Source organism: Atractosteus spatula, chromosome 7 (assembly GCF_055471065.1).
Source record: "Atractosteus spatula isolate fAtrSpa1 chromosome 7, fAtrSpa1.hap1, whole genome shotgun sequence".
In the NCBI taxonomy this organism is placed as follows: Eukaryota; Metazoa; Chordata; class Actinopteri; order Semionotiformes; family Lepisosteidae; genus Atractosteus; species Atractosteus spatula.
Window position 1 is genome coordinate 14,718,005 of NC_142712.1, and position 14,473 is coordinate 14,732,477.

The 14,473-nt window shown below is 41.8% G+C and overlaps 2 protein-coding genes across 2 annotated transcripts; both read right to left on the bottom strand.

Moving 5' to 3' along the window:
- Positions 1-6,770: 6,770 nt before the first annotated feature.
- LOC148830592 (olfactory receptor 51F2-like) lies at positions 6,771-7,754 on the bottom strand. Its single transcript, XM_088919941.1, has one exon. It carries the CDS (start codon positions 7,752-7,754, stop codon positions 6,771-6,773), a length of 984 nt encoding a protein of 327 aa, XP_088776067.1.
- Positions 7,755-12,611: 4,857 nt separating this feature from the next.
- On the bottom strand, positions 12,612-13,580 carry LOC148830593 (olfactory receptor 51F2-like). Its single transcript, XM_088919942.1, has one exon. It carries the CDS (start codon positions 13,578-13,580, stop codon positions 12,612-12,614), a length of 969 nt encoding a protein of 322 aa, XP_088776068.1.
- Between the last annotated feature and the right edge of the window lie 893 nt (positions 13,581-14,473).

Sequence of the window (14,473 nt, forward strand, 5' to 3'; positions counted from 1 at the left end):
GGTACGGCCTGAAGTGGTGGACCGCCGCCATCACCGCCAGCAGCTCACGACAGGTCACACAGTAGTTCCGTTCAGCCCTAGTCAAAGCCCGACTATAGTAGGCCACTACGCGCTCCCCATCTGGCCCCTCCTGCACCAACACCGCACCAACCCCCGAGTTACTCGCGTCGGTATCGAGAACATACGTTAACCGCGGGTTGGGGTAGGCCAGCAAGGGGGCCCCCACCAGAGCTTCACGCAACCGGCCGAAGGCCGTCTCACAGCCTGAGTCCCAGTCGAAACGGCGGCCCTTGTTGGTGAGGCGGTGCAGCGGGGCAGCGATGCTGGCAAAGTCCCGGACGAACCTCTGGTAGTACGAGGCCAACCCCAGAAAGCTGCGCAGCTCCGCGACGGTGCGTGGAGTCGGCCAGCCCCTCACTGCGGCGACCTTACCTGGGTCCGTAGCCACACCTCGCGGTCTAACAACATGTCCCAGGAAGGTCACCTCCCGCCGCAGGAGCTCGCATTTGTGGGGGTTGAGCCTCAGGCCAGCATGGCGGATTCAGGCCAGCACCACCTGGAGGTTCGTCAAGGCCTGGTCGAAACCCCAGGCATGAACCAGCAGATCGTCCAGATACAGCACACACTGGTTCCGCGGGACCGATGCCAGCACCCTCTCCATCAGCCTCTCGAACGTCGCCGGGGCATTGCACAGGCCAAAAGGCATGACAGTAAACTGCCAGAGGCCCTGGCCGATGGAAAAGGCCATCTTCGGGCGAGCATCGGGAGCAAACGGTACCTGCCAGTAGCCGCAGCGGAGGTCCGGGGAGCTGAACCAGGTCGACCCGGTGATGTAGTCCAGGGCGTCATCTATCCTCGGCAGGGGGTAGGAATCTTTCCAGGTGACCTCGTTCAGCTTGCGGTAGTTGACGCAGAACCTCCACGAGCCGTCTTTTTTTTTGACCAGTACAGCTGGCGCCGACCACGGGCTCGCGGAGGGCTCAATCACCCCCGCTGCAGCCATCTTCCGGATCTTTTCCTCGGCGGCGGTCTGCTTGGCGTGAACCATGCGTCCCGGTGGGATGCGGATGGGCCGAGCGTCGCCAGTGTTGATCTCGTGTTGGACCAGGGCAGTGCGGGTGCAGTCCTCATCTCTCGCTGCAAAGAGATCCTTGTTCTGGGCGAGTAGCTCCTGGAGCCGCTGCCGCTGGTCCTGATCGAGGCCCTCGCAGCTCCGCTGGTAGAGGTCCTCAACGGCGCGCCTCGCTTCCACGCAACGCTCGGCCCCCGCCGCCGCCGCCTTGTCTGGCATCCCGGCTGACTCGGGGGCAGGATCCGGCACTCTCACTCCCCGGCTCGCAGGCCTGGTCTGCCCCGGCGAATTGCTGCCGCCGCCGCCGCCGCCACCACTGCCTCTTTTTCTCCCGGCTCCGGCAAGCCCGCGTCCCTCGGCCTTCGCCGGGCCTGCCCTCCACCAGGTGAAGTCGCTCCCCCTGCCACACCAACTCCTGCCGGCTCAAGTCCAAACTGGCCCCCACTCGCTGCAGTAGGTCCAGCCCCAGAATGCAGTCCTCCTGGATGGGTGCGAGGTAGCAGGGGTGGCGCATCATCGCTGCACCTAGACGGAAGGCAAGCACCTGTTTCCCCCGGACTGCAGTGAGCTGTCTCGTCACGGTCCTTAGCCGCAGGCTGGAGGCCTCCCATCCTGGGGGTTGGTGCCCTCGGTGTCGGGGAGGACGCCCGGCTGGAGTAGGGTTACCGATGAACCGGTGTTGAGTAGGGCCAGGCAGGGTCGGTCCTCGATTTGGCAGTGGAGGTACAGGCCCCAGCTACAGCCAACTCGCCCCACGGTCGCGTGAGGGGCGCCGGTCTTAACAGCGCTCTCCGGAGCAGGGGTTGAGGTGTTCAAGGGGCGGCCTTCCCCGCGCTGAGTCGCCCCGTTCCCGTTTCCCGACGCCGATCGAGGAGTGCGAGGTTCGGGTGCCTGGCAGAACCGGGCTCGGTGTCCCCTCTTCCCGCAGCGGTTGCAAATCAGCGCGCGGAGCTGTTCCGCGGGGGTCGCTGCACGGGCTGGCTCCTCTTCCCCCTCGCTGGATTCCTCCGTCGCCGCCTCGGTCAGCCGGCAGGGCGCACTGCGTCTGCTGGCGCTTCCAGCCACCCCGAACACGGCCTCAGCCCGTGTAGCAAGGGCCAAGGCCTGCTCCAGCGATGTTGGCGCGGCCAGCTGCACGTGGCAGCTCCCGGGGGAAAGTTGGGTATCCTCGGCGGGCGAGGAACGTGACATCAGCGGCAACCGGGCCCAGTCGCTCTCCTGGTCGGCGCCGCCGCAGGGCCAGCCTCTCCCGCAACAAGTCCGGTGCCTCCTCCACACCGAAGCGCAGCTGGAGAGCTGCTGCCAGCGCCGTGTATTCGCCTCTGTCCTCCTTCGGGACATCCAGGAGCACCTGGCAGGCTGCTCCTTCCAACGCCGCCGCCAGGTGGCCGGCCATCTCTGCCCGGCTCCAACCATTCGTCCGGGCCGCGAGCTGGAACTGCGCCTCGTAGGTTTCCCAAGGCGCTTCCCCATCGTAGCGACCTGGTCGCACCCGCGCCGATGGGTGTGGGAATCGCTGATCGGCTCCGGCAGGGAGAGTATCCTCTCTCTGGGGCGCCCGCTGACCAGGAGTAGTGGCCAGTCGCCCCAATTCTACCGGCGGGACCACTATTGAATAGCCCTGGTAAGGGCTGTGGCCACCTGTTGCACCCAGGAGTTGCTCAGGCTCCCTATGTGCGCTGCCGATGGGTTCTGTTTCTTTCAGCGTCAGCCGACGCTTAATAGAATCGGGTAGTGTCTGCCACGATTTGTCCATGCTGCCTGCTTCTGACACCAATGTAGCGTTTTCAGGTTCTTTTCAGAACAAAGGACCAGTGGAGACGCGATTACCAAACCAAGCGCTAGCTTTATTCATTAACAACCACAGGATATACATGCACATGAGGAGACTGACGGAACACGTACACATCTTTAGAGTGATAATTACTTAACAACACGCTATACTTTTATAAGACTACACAGGGCACTAGAACTACTAGGACATTATTTACACAGGTAGGGTCAGCCGCTGGTCATCATGCTGACCCTCAGACTCTCCCCGGCTACCACTCCCAGCATGCCCAGCGGTACTACGAGCGCCTAGGGGCGCTTCCTCCTCACCACCAGGCGAGGGCGTTACAATATGTTAGCTTTTGGAGAAAAGAAATAGGGTCCATGTTACAGTTCATACAACACCTGTAAAGCAGAAATAAAAGCAGGAGATCAAGGTTTCTGTGAACGATACAAAGTCAGCAGGGAGACGAAGATGAATAATTACACTCTAGTAGAGTAACACTTCCAGAGGGCACTGGAGAGAGACCTCTGACCGTAGCAAGTACAAAACACTGAACATGAGAAAAAATGCAGACAAAGTAGTGTTCAGCAGTTGAATGTTGTCCTACATTTACATTTACAATACCCTTACCTTTATTTGTGTTGGCCCTGTGTGGGGACTGAAATGAGAGTTGATCAAGTAGGATAATTCAGGAATAAAAAAACGCTGCAGCTTCTTTGCACAATAATACAGAGTGTGCGGAAGGCCGAGAAAAAAAATCCTCTTTGCTCTGTAAGCCATAGTGCAGTGCTTGAATTTTTTGACCTCTTGAAATCTATTGTGTTGGTTGCGTATTTGATATTGTGGTGCTCTGTGGTAGAACTGTGGTTTCGTACTTAAATGTAATTTTCTGAAAAGTTTTTCCTGAGTAAAAATGATGGCTGTTAAAACGTCTGAATTAGAGTTGCTCATAAGCACTCTCTCTAGCAACGACAATCCTGACTACTGAGACAGTGTTGAGAAATTGAATTTTGACGAACCAGCTTATTGCGGGAGGTTCTGTGAATGCAATGCAGACTGTATCTAATTTCACTTTAAACCTCGCTAAACAGCTTGAATTGACTTTGTCCAAGTTATCGAAGTTCCAAAAGCTTCACGGTAAACTTGAGAGATATAGGTCTGAGCGAGTTGAGCTGTTAGACATAATCAATGTGAAAACCAACAAGAGGTTTCAGCGACAATAGAGGACTTGTCCGTTGAGAAAGCTGTCGATGAGAAGGCCTAGCCTGCATGGAAAAGAAAGGTAATTGGAGAGTTTATACGAACGTAACCATAAAATACATGAGGACTTGTTGTGTGTTGGTGAGGATAAAGACTTGCTTGGACAGGAACTGCATGCTGCCCTGTGGGGAGCACAGCAATTACAGCACAGGCGTTCCTTACCACGAAGTAGTACGGAGTACTCGCTCAAGCTAAGGGCTCCGCCTGAGAGTTCTCCCGGCCAGGATCTGTAACTGGGTCATTGTGGGATAGAACGCCGAGCCCCAAATGAGACGCTAGGGCGAGTCAATTAATGCATAGGCCCCCCGACCATGATCTCTGCCATCTCTCCATCAGTGGATAAGCTAAGAAAATAAACCTCCACTTGCTGAGACCGCTAGCGAAGGAAATCTCAAATTTTACACTTGTGTGCAAAAGGTCAGAATGTAGATGCAAGACCTGTTTAGGGAGCTTAGTGCCACTGTAGCCAGTCTAGCCATGGGACAAATCCCAACCCACTTGATCCCACGCTTCTCAGTAGAGGAGCATGTGACATTAACCACCCCACAGCTCGTAGGGCATCCAGAAGACGATCAAAGTTGGTATTCGGTACCGTATCTTGAAATGGGTAGGTCTACAAAAGCAGTTCATTGGCTGTGTCTAAATGATCCACCACTGAAGGGTGTAGTGAAACGAGGGAGAAGAGGGAGGTTATTGAAACCAATGGAGAGCAGAGGGGAGGTTAATGAAATCCATGGAGAGCAGGTGGGAAATAAATGGCTGGTCAGCACACCACATTTTAACTGTCACTGACTTATGACAGGCATGATACAGCTACCAAAATGCAGCTGCTGAAATCAAACCGTTTTCCTGCAAGTTCCCGAGGAGGCCATAGTGCATCTTGGTGACTTAAAACTGTACCATCTAGAACCAGAATGATATGAGACCAAACTTGAGGTTGTAGATGCCTTCAGGGGCCACACTGTTGAATTGGATGGTAAAAACCAAGAGACTGTAAGCCTTGAAGAGGTACAGGTAGTTGAGTTTGCCTTTAATGGAACAGACCTCCAAACCACCCTGGTAGGTTAATTACGACGTAAAAATAACTTACAGCTTACACTAAGACTCAAAGACTCTACGTGCGTAAAAAGTGTTTTTAACTGGTTTATATACAGTCTTTTCATGTTGATTTAATTGTCCTTCTTTCAGTTGGATTGCATGATTATTCACACCTGAAGAAAGCTCCACAGCCGAAACGTTGTGTTTTCTTTCTTCTCTTTTCAGCATGGAATAAACCTATTACTTGTTTGCTTACATAATATGTTTATATTCCTAAAATAATATCATTTATGACGTTCAGAGACATTATGCTCCTGTTTTTTTGTGCTCAGCTACCAAAATTTCCCTTTAGTTGTAAAATTCCATATTAATATTCAATATTAAATGGATTTAAACATGCACAGTAAAGAGATTAAATGAAGCAATTGTTTCACTAACAACCACTGCACCATGAGTGCCGCCTGTCGGTCATTTTGGCCAGCCAATCACGTACTGCAGTTTAACATGCTAATCTGCAGATAATTTCGCGCAGTACGGGGATTTACAGTGCATTTTGAATGGCTGCATCTGTATATACCTTTTGTATTCTGCTAACCTTCACTATAAGATCTGTTATGTTTATATGCACATTTTATGTATTAATAAATGTATTCTCGTGTATTAGTATCCGTGTGTGTGCGTTGCTGAGTTCTTCCGCAAGGTCGATTTTCTAAAAGCCATCGAAGAATCATTTTGTGATTTACTGCTACAATTAATAATTGTCCAAGTAAATGCACAAAACCCCTATATCTATATATTGGCATCTATATTTAATGGAGTGCCAAAGTGTACAAATCACAGTATAATTCATGTTAGCACCAAGAGATTCCTGGAACTTAAAGGCAAAATAAACAAATAATCAACCGCAGAAGAACATACTTTAAAATCGTAAAATAATATTTATAATGTATTAAATTTATTTTGAAAAATGTATAAAAAAGTTGTGCTTAAAATGAATAGGAATAGTGTCCACAGTACAATATGACACACTTTTGAAGTTGAAAAAATGTTTCTATGAAATAGAACAGAGATGAAACTGAAGACAAAATCAACTATAGTCTGGTAGAGTCACACAGAGCATTGAAAAATGAATAGCAGAATAAGAAAAGAATTAGCACAAAAGGAGGGTCTCAATGGGTGATGACAGATTGAGACTAGTAGGAGAGAAGACAGTGAGAAGGATAATAAAATAAATAATGTGTAAGTTTGTAGAATAGGTGTAAAGCTGGAACAGTACAAGGAGAAAAGTTCAGGCAGATACAGCTGAATAAATAAAGTGCAACAAAGAAGCCAGAAACAGAACAGAGAAACAGTGAGGGTGCTGCATGACTATGAACAAAGAACAAAATAAATAAATGCACAAAACTGTTAAAAAATGTCTACATGCAGCTACGTTCAAAGAAACTAGCTACATGTCATTTCAAAACTTAAAAATAATATGAGTTTCCTTCATTTCTCATTGCATTTCATGTACAATTACATGGTTTCATATTCAATTCCTTCAAAATGTATACAGTATATTAATCCTACTTATACATTCCTGAAGATACTTCACTAATGTCTTATATTCAAACTCTACAAATTCTGTTAATTGATTCTACTTACTTTAGGTTTAATTGTCTTGTTTCTTTTGTGAAGCCTTTTCACTACTTTCATTACCTCCTCTGTCTTGATTGTGTAAATGATGGGGTTCATCATTGGTGGAATGGTGGAAGATAAGGATGTACTTATTATCCTGATATTTGGGTAAACAGTAGTAATGTTTGCTGCAATGTAAATGGCAGATATCGGAAGGTAAAACATTACCACCAAGATTAAATGGGAGGTGCAGGTTTTCATTGCTTTTATGCGTTCCTCCAATGAACCGATTTTTAGCACTGCAAAAATTATACATGCATAGGTAGAGAGAATTAGAGTCAAAGGTGCAGCAAGCAATACTGTAATACTGATCTGGGTAATTACATAATTGGGAAAATTATCATTGCAGGACATACGATACACAGGTCCATGATCACAAAAATAACTGTTTATAACAATAGATTTGCAGAATGATAATCTGGTAATGAAACCTACACCTACAATTACTACCCCAGCTGCTAGAATCCATATTCCAACTAATATTTTACCCATTCCAGCAGTAGTAATGATAATATGATATTTCAGAGGAAACCAAATAGCAACAAATCTATCATATGCCAATAATACAAGGGTAAATGACTGCAGAAACTGAAATAAATGTACAAAAAACATATTGGCCAAGCAGGCTTCATATGTGATTAAATTAAAATCAAACAGAAAAGCCTCAATCATTTTAGGAATAAGAGCTGTGCTTCCACACATATCAACTGCAGCTAAATGAAAAACAGCCACATACTTTGGGGTGTGAAGACTTTGCTCTATGTAAATAATAAACATAATGAAAAAGTTTCCTAATAGCGTTACAGTGAAAACAAAACACAAGAAAATGTAATAGTATTTCACATAAGGAATATTAGAAAGTCCATTGATATAAAAGAACTGAGGTCGAACTAATGAAACATTTGGAGGAAGTGTTGAATTCAAGGAACTCATGAGGCTGGTTTTTCCCAGTTGTTGTCTCTGTCCTGTAATTAAAAAGTCGTTATTGCATTGCATTTTACAAGTTTTTCTTTCTGTACTATAATTTACAACATGCAAGAATTTCAACTCCAGTAGTACAGAATGCAACCAAAAAATATTAAATCTTGGTGTTATTTTTGCTCCATGTAAATAATAAACATGAATGTAATAATGGTTCACATGAGGAATGTTAGAAAATCATTGATATAAAGGAAAGGAGGTCAATCAAATTAAACATTTTGAGGAACTGTTGAATTGAAGGAGATCATGTTAGTTTCTTTACAATTGTCTTTTTCTGTCCTGTAAGTAAAAGGATTTAAAACTCAGTATTACAAACATAATTTTGTAATTATGAAGACATAATTTTGGTTTTATTTTATTTTGTGGTGTTAGGAAAGACTTGACAATTGGAGATCTTAATAACAAAAAATTGAGAATTGGTTGCATTACAGTATTTAGGTTATTAAATGGGCATTTGGAATTGTAGGTGTGGATTAATCTTATGTTAAGGGTGTAACTGTAGGTTTAATTTCCTTCTGAGCAGTATATTAAATTATTTTAAACAACATACATTACTTAGCATACTAGTATTTGAGATGTTATCAATCGATTATATGTGGCAGTTACATAAAGAGAATACAGTATAAAACAAATTACTTTCCTTTGAAATAAACTTAAATGATCTTAAGTGAATTATCATATACCTGGCAAAAATAAAGCCAAGCACCATCTTGTGCATTACCCATTCTCAGAAAGTAATAATGAAAACAATATAACGTTATTGTGAGTTTCAGTGTTGGGACTGTAATAACAATGGTTTCGCAAGAATGGATATTAGTTTCCAATGTAGTACAGTGCAGTGAGATAATGCATTAGAAGTCCAAATTGATTCTGTAATTATAATCTTTCAACATAAAAAATAAAACACATATTAACATTTTTTATAATTATTGAATATAATAAGACTTTGTAAATCGTTGTAGGAAATTACTATGTATTTTATATTTCTTGTTCAGTAAACAAATATATTGATGTCATGCATTTAATCATGTAAGGAAAGCAAGCACGTTACACTCACCAAAAAACTTCTTGTTCATATGAAAAGGAAGAGGGAGATGAAATGTAACAGACATGTTGAAAGACAAAAGCAGCAGTTGTGGCAGAATTTGAATTCCTTAAAATGTTTCCATCTTGTTTTCTGACTATTTTCTTTTTCATGTGCAACACTATAATATTGCTTATATAGAAATAGAGAAATAGAGCACAAGGAATTAGAATAAAGTCAGTATTTAAAGTAAGAAACAACAATAAAATCAATTCAGATACATAGAATTATTATATACATATACAACTAAAAAATAGCTGCAGAGTGCTATATAATGTGTTGTGCCATTGTATTATCTTACTAAATAAAGAAATTGTAAAATATTTGAATATAGTACCTGATATAGTAAAAGAGAACACTAGTAAAAATGACAAAAACCTAAGGCATTTTATAAATAAGATCCTGCAGAGTGCAATCACCATGGGAATGCACTGTTCAACAGTATTACTGTGGGACTCATCAGTTCCACTCATAAGGGCTCTTCAGAGAGAGAAACATGATTTGTTAATTATAAGGAGATGTTTGTAAACGTAGTAGAGTAAGTATTTTCTTATTCCAGACTGTTACGACCCCAAGTGTCTAGGAGTAAAGGGGTGTAACATTTAGGAAAATGTTTGGAAGCAGGTGGGTTCTGGTGAGGGGCTAGGAAGTGTGATAACAAGGGTGGGTGCAAAAGTAATGATTTTAAGTTGAATAAGTGACTGGTAAGACACGATAACACACAGGGGTTCAGTCATTCCATAGACCGAACATTCGGCACGGAAGATATTATTAATAATGTAGCGCTTTCGGACTCACGTGGGTATGTAAAAATATTTTATTACATGTGAATACAACAACACACATTATTTTTATAACAAACTAACTGTTGATCTCTTTTTTTTTAAGTCCTATAGTGCGAGCCATTGACAAACTGACGGAGGAAAATGATGCTCAAATTCAAAGATGGCTGTGGACTGACCACGGTGTGAACGTGAGTCTGACATCGATAAGAAGAGGCTTTCAAAGTGCGAAGGGTAAGCAAATACAGCGGGCTTCATCTGAAATACCCGATTATAGTGCATAATAAAAGGAATTATTGCTGTATTGAATTATACATTCTATTATAAATATTTCTTTGCAGCCTGTTCTTCATTAAAACACTGTACATGCGAACTGATCTTCGAAGACTACCAGGACATTAAAACAGAAAGCAGTAAGATGGATGAAAGAAAAGTTTATTTTGATGTTATTTCTTACATGTATTCTGTTATTTTGCCACAGGCTGTGGGTCTCTGCTCTCGCCCACAGCCCAGGGTGCCAACCTCTAAAAACAGCATCTGTGTGAAGACTTTTCAGCAGCAGCAGGAGCAGTACGACTCATTGCTGGGGAGGATTGGGAGGTTGGAGACACTCCTAAAGATGCAGAACCTGGAGACAGTATGTTCTGGCAGTCAAATGCTAGTTCAGCTGTTCCCGAACAGACCTTCATCTCATGATAAGTGCCTCTCCCCACCGTGCAGGTTGCTGTGCCTGGCAGAATACGTATCTCCACACAGCCCTCCGCCTCCAGCAGAGCAAACACCACCTCAGGACACTCCAGGACACTCCATCCCAGCCTCTCTGCTCACCTCCGCCCAGGAATTGGCTGGTGCTGTCCCCGTTATCTCCCCACAGGAAGCACCATCTACACAGCAGAATTCACAGATGCCAATGCAACGTACAGTTCTCCCAGATTTCCAACTTTTGGCCATCAGTCAAGAGGAGGAGGGGGGATTGTATGTGTAGTGTATTGGCATAGATGGGAAAGCCAGAGCTGACCGCTGTGCCGCACTTCTGTTTCGTAATTTTATGACTTTTGAATTTGACCACATCCGTAAATTTCGATGGGTCCAGAGGCTAAAGGGCCTTGCCTTGCAATCTCCGGGAAACTATTATATGCATGGTGAATCGGAGATTCTCAAAACTTACTTTGTATGATTGGAAATGAATACGTGATCGGATCAACTAAATGCTTTGAAGAAAAAGGCGTTCTTTTCCTCTGGTTTAACAGTCTGTGCAGCAACAAAACAATACGTTTAAACAAGAGAGTGTGGTGTTACTTTTTGTCAATGAAAAAATAAAGTATTTTCATTTCAAATCAAGTGTCCTTCTTTCAGTTTCGGCATGATTAGCATGAAACAACATTGGGTCATTGTTATGATTTCTCTATTATTATCAAAACCCTCAACTCACTTGTGGTTACTTTAGAAACATTTTGACATGTTCCTTTTAACTACCTTTCTGTCGATATTGTAGCAATAGACAAAATGAAACACTTGGAGTTTGTAATGTAGGGCACTCTAAAATCAAATTCTGGAAAGTATGTGTTTTTTTACTGCGAGTGCAAATATCCATAGCAAAGGTTAAAACATTATAACTTTCTGTGAAGTACATCAACTTATTATAGTCTGAAGGAACACGTACAAAAATTTCCAAAATAACCACAGTATGTAACCGAATGAAAGACTCTGATGCTTAAAATGTTTAGGAAGAAAGTGGAATACTAGTGTGTATTTTTTTATTTAAACTACCAATACCAGCCATATACAGTTTACATAATATGTTTATGTTCCTAAATGAATAACCTTCAGACACATTATGCTCGTCTTCTTTTTATGCTCAGCTACTAAAATTCCCCTTTAGTTGTAAAATTCCATATTAATAATCAATATTAAAATGATTAAAATATGCACAGTAAAGAGATTAAATGATTAAATTGTTTCACTAACAACCAATGCACCACAAGTGCCCCTGTCGGTCATTTTGGCCAGCCAATCACATACTGTGGTACAATGCAGTGAACTGAAGATAATGTTGCGCGGTACGGGGTTGTACCTTGCATTTTGAATGGCTGCATCTGTACTAATGTACTCAACAAATATATTTGGAAATTTAAAAGCATGAGGATGGAAAAGATTTCCAACTAGTTTTTTGGAGGCTAAAGACAAAACTCTTTCAGCTCTTTGGATCACGTATGTCACAAGAATGCAGAGTATTTTATGAAAAAAACAGAGATGGTTTGCACTGAAGTGCACTACAGTATGTGTTGCAGGGATACAGCTTCTTGTGCTAATTTATGACATATTTCTGACATGCAGTATATTTCCAAAAGCTGTCCAGAAAGTCTTTTTAAATTAGTAGACAAACAATGAGAAAAACTGCCCAGCACTGTAGTCTTCTTTATTTTGTTTTAATCTGCTTTTGTTCAGAAAGACAATTCTTTGATTCAATTTTAGGAAAAAAGGTTCCCCACAGATTTAAGGTATGTACAGACACAAAATGGCAAAAAGAAGTAAATCTGTTATAAGTCAAAACAAAGCACAAGAAATATAATCATTTAAAATAGCTGTGTTTTCAGATTGGCATGCTTCATTCTAGATAAATTATTCTAGATTTACATTTTCATTCTAGATCATTTATACATCACATCTATTTATAATAATAAACTACTGTTCAATATTTAACATTAATAACTTTAATGTATGATAACATTAATACATTTATTTGTATATTTTGACCTATTGTAATACAATTTCATGTGACTATGTCTATATATGGTACACATGCTTAGAAACAAACACAGAAACATTCATTTTATTAATGATTCAAAGAGGTGTACCATGTTTATTTAAAATCACAAATTACATGAAATATTAATATCAGTACTAAAAAAGAATTAGATTAAAATTTAATTGTAATGCTTCTCAAAAAGCTGCTGATATCTTGTTTCTATTGTAAAGCCTTTTAAATGCTTCCAAAATCTCCTCGGTTTTTAATGTGTAAATGATGGGGTTCAGCATTGGTGGAATGGTAGAAGACAAGGATGTATTTAATATTCTGGCATCTGGATGAATGGTAGATAGTATCACAGCAAGGTAGGTTCCACATATAGGAAGATAAAACACTGCCACTAAGATTAGATGGGAGGTGCAAGTTTTCGTTGCTCTTAAACGCTCTTCTCCTGATGCAATTTTCAACAACGCAAACACAATACACATATAGGATAATGCTATCAGAATTAATGGTATAAAGAGGACAATTGAAATACAAAACTGTGCATAAATATGATTTGGAGAATTGCTGTTACAAGCTAATTGATACACAGGCCCATGATCACAAAAATAGCTGTTTATGACAATAGATTTACAGAATGACAGTCTTGTAACTAAACCTACAGCTGTTAGCACAAGGCCAGCTGTCATAATCCATATTATTACCAGAATCAAAACCATCTTTCCATTAGTGATAATACTGTGATAATTTAATGGAAAGCATATAGCAACAAATCTATCATAGGCAAGTGCAACAAGAGTTAGTGACTGCATGAAATTAAAAAAATGTACAAAAAACATACTGGCCAAGCAGGCTTCATATGTTATGAACTGAGAATTAAATAAGAAGGTCTCAATCATTTTAGGAATAAGAGCTGTGCTGCCACCCATATCAACTACAGCTAAATTAAACACTGCCAAATATTTAGGGGTGTGAAGGTTTTGGTCCATAAATATAATGAACATGATGAAAGAGTTTGCTATTACAGTTACTGTATAAACAAAACACAAGAAAATGAAGTAGAACTTAACATGTGGAATGTTAGAAAAGCCATTGATGTAAAAGAACTGAGGTCGAACAAATGTGGAATTTGTTGAAACAGTTGAATTCAGGGAGCTCATGACAAACGTCTTTCTTGATGAGACTTTTTTCCGACCTGAAAATACAAATCTCATTATCCTTTTCAAATATTCATTTAAGTATTGTTTTTTATTTATTCATGTAGGCCAAGAATTATGGTGGCCCCAAAGTGCAGTTCACACTAGTAAAAGTGAATTGACACTTTAAAAAGCAAATGCATTCTAGAAAAGGGAGTGCACACTAGAAAAAGAACAGCAATTACTCAATTCCATGATCATTCTTCCCTCATCTTTGTCTAAGTGGATGGTGTTTAATAACTTCTGGAACAACTACACAGGAACTGCAGAAACAAAACAAACTTTCCAAACATCCTCCACAACCTGGAAAATACATGAGACCTATTATTATGAATAGTACTTTTACTTGGTTATGCAAAGGATGGCTATATACAGTATATAGAGCTACAGTATGCATTCAGATCACTTTCATGTGTGTGATAACACCAATGCAATATAACATGATACCAGAGCTGTGAAATTATATTTCAATGACTGGTCTAGCTAGCTATAAACATCATCCATTTAAAACGTATAGCTGAGTTAAACAGGCTTTTGAATCAGCCCAACTGAGTGAATTTAATCAGTTCATCACTGAAATTTTTATTAAATATGCCTACATGAAGCAAGGTTGGTCCTGTCAACCAGTAGCTAGCAGTGAAGATCGTTTATACTAACTAGCTACAGTTGCTAACAGAAGAATGTTTGGAATTTCAATCCCAAATTTATAAACACTTAGACATTCAAACAGTCCTTACATTCAACACAATAGTGTCAGATTTGCATAGGAAATGAAAAGGAGAAAATTTTAAAAGTTAGCTAAATAAAAACACTCAAAGTAACATGAAAAATATTTGACACATTTCGCCAGCTGTCAC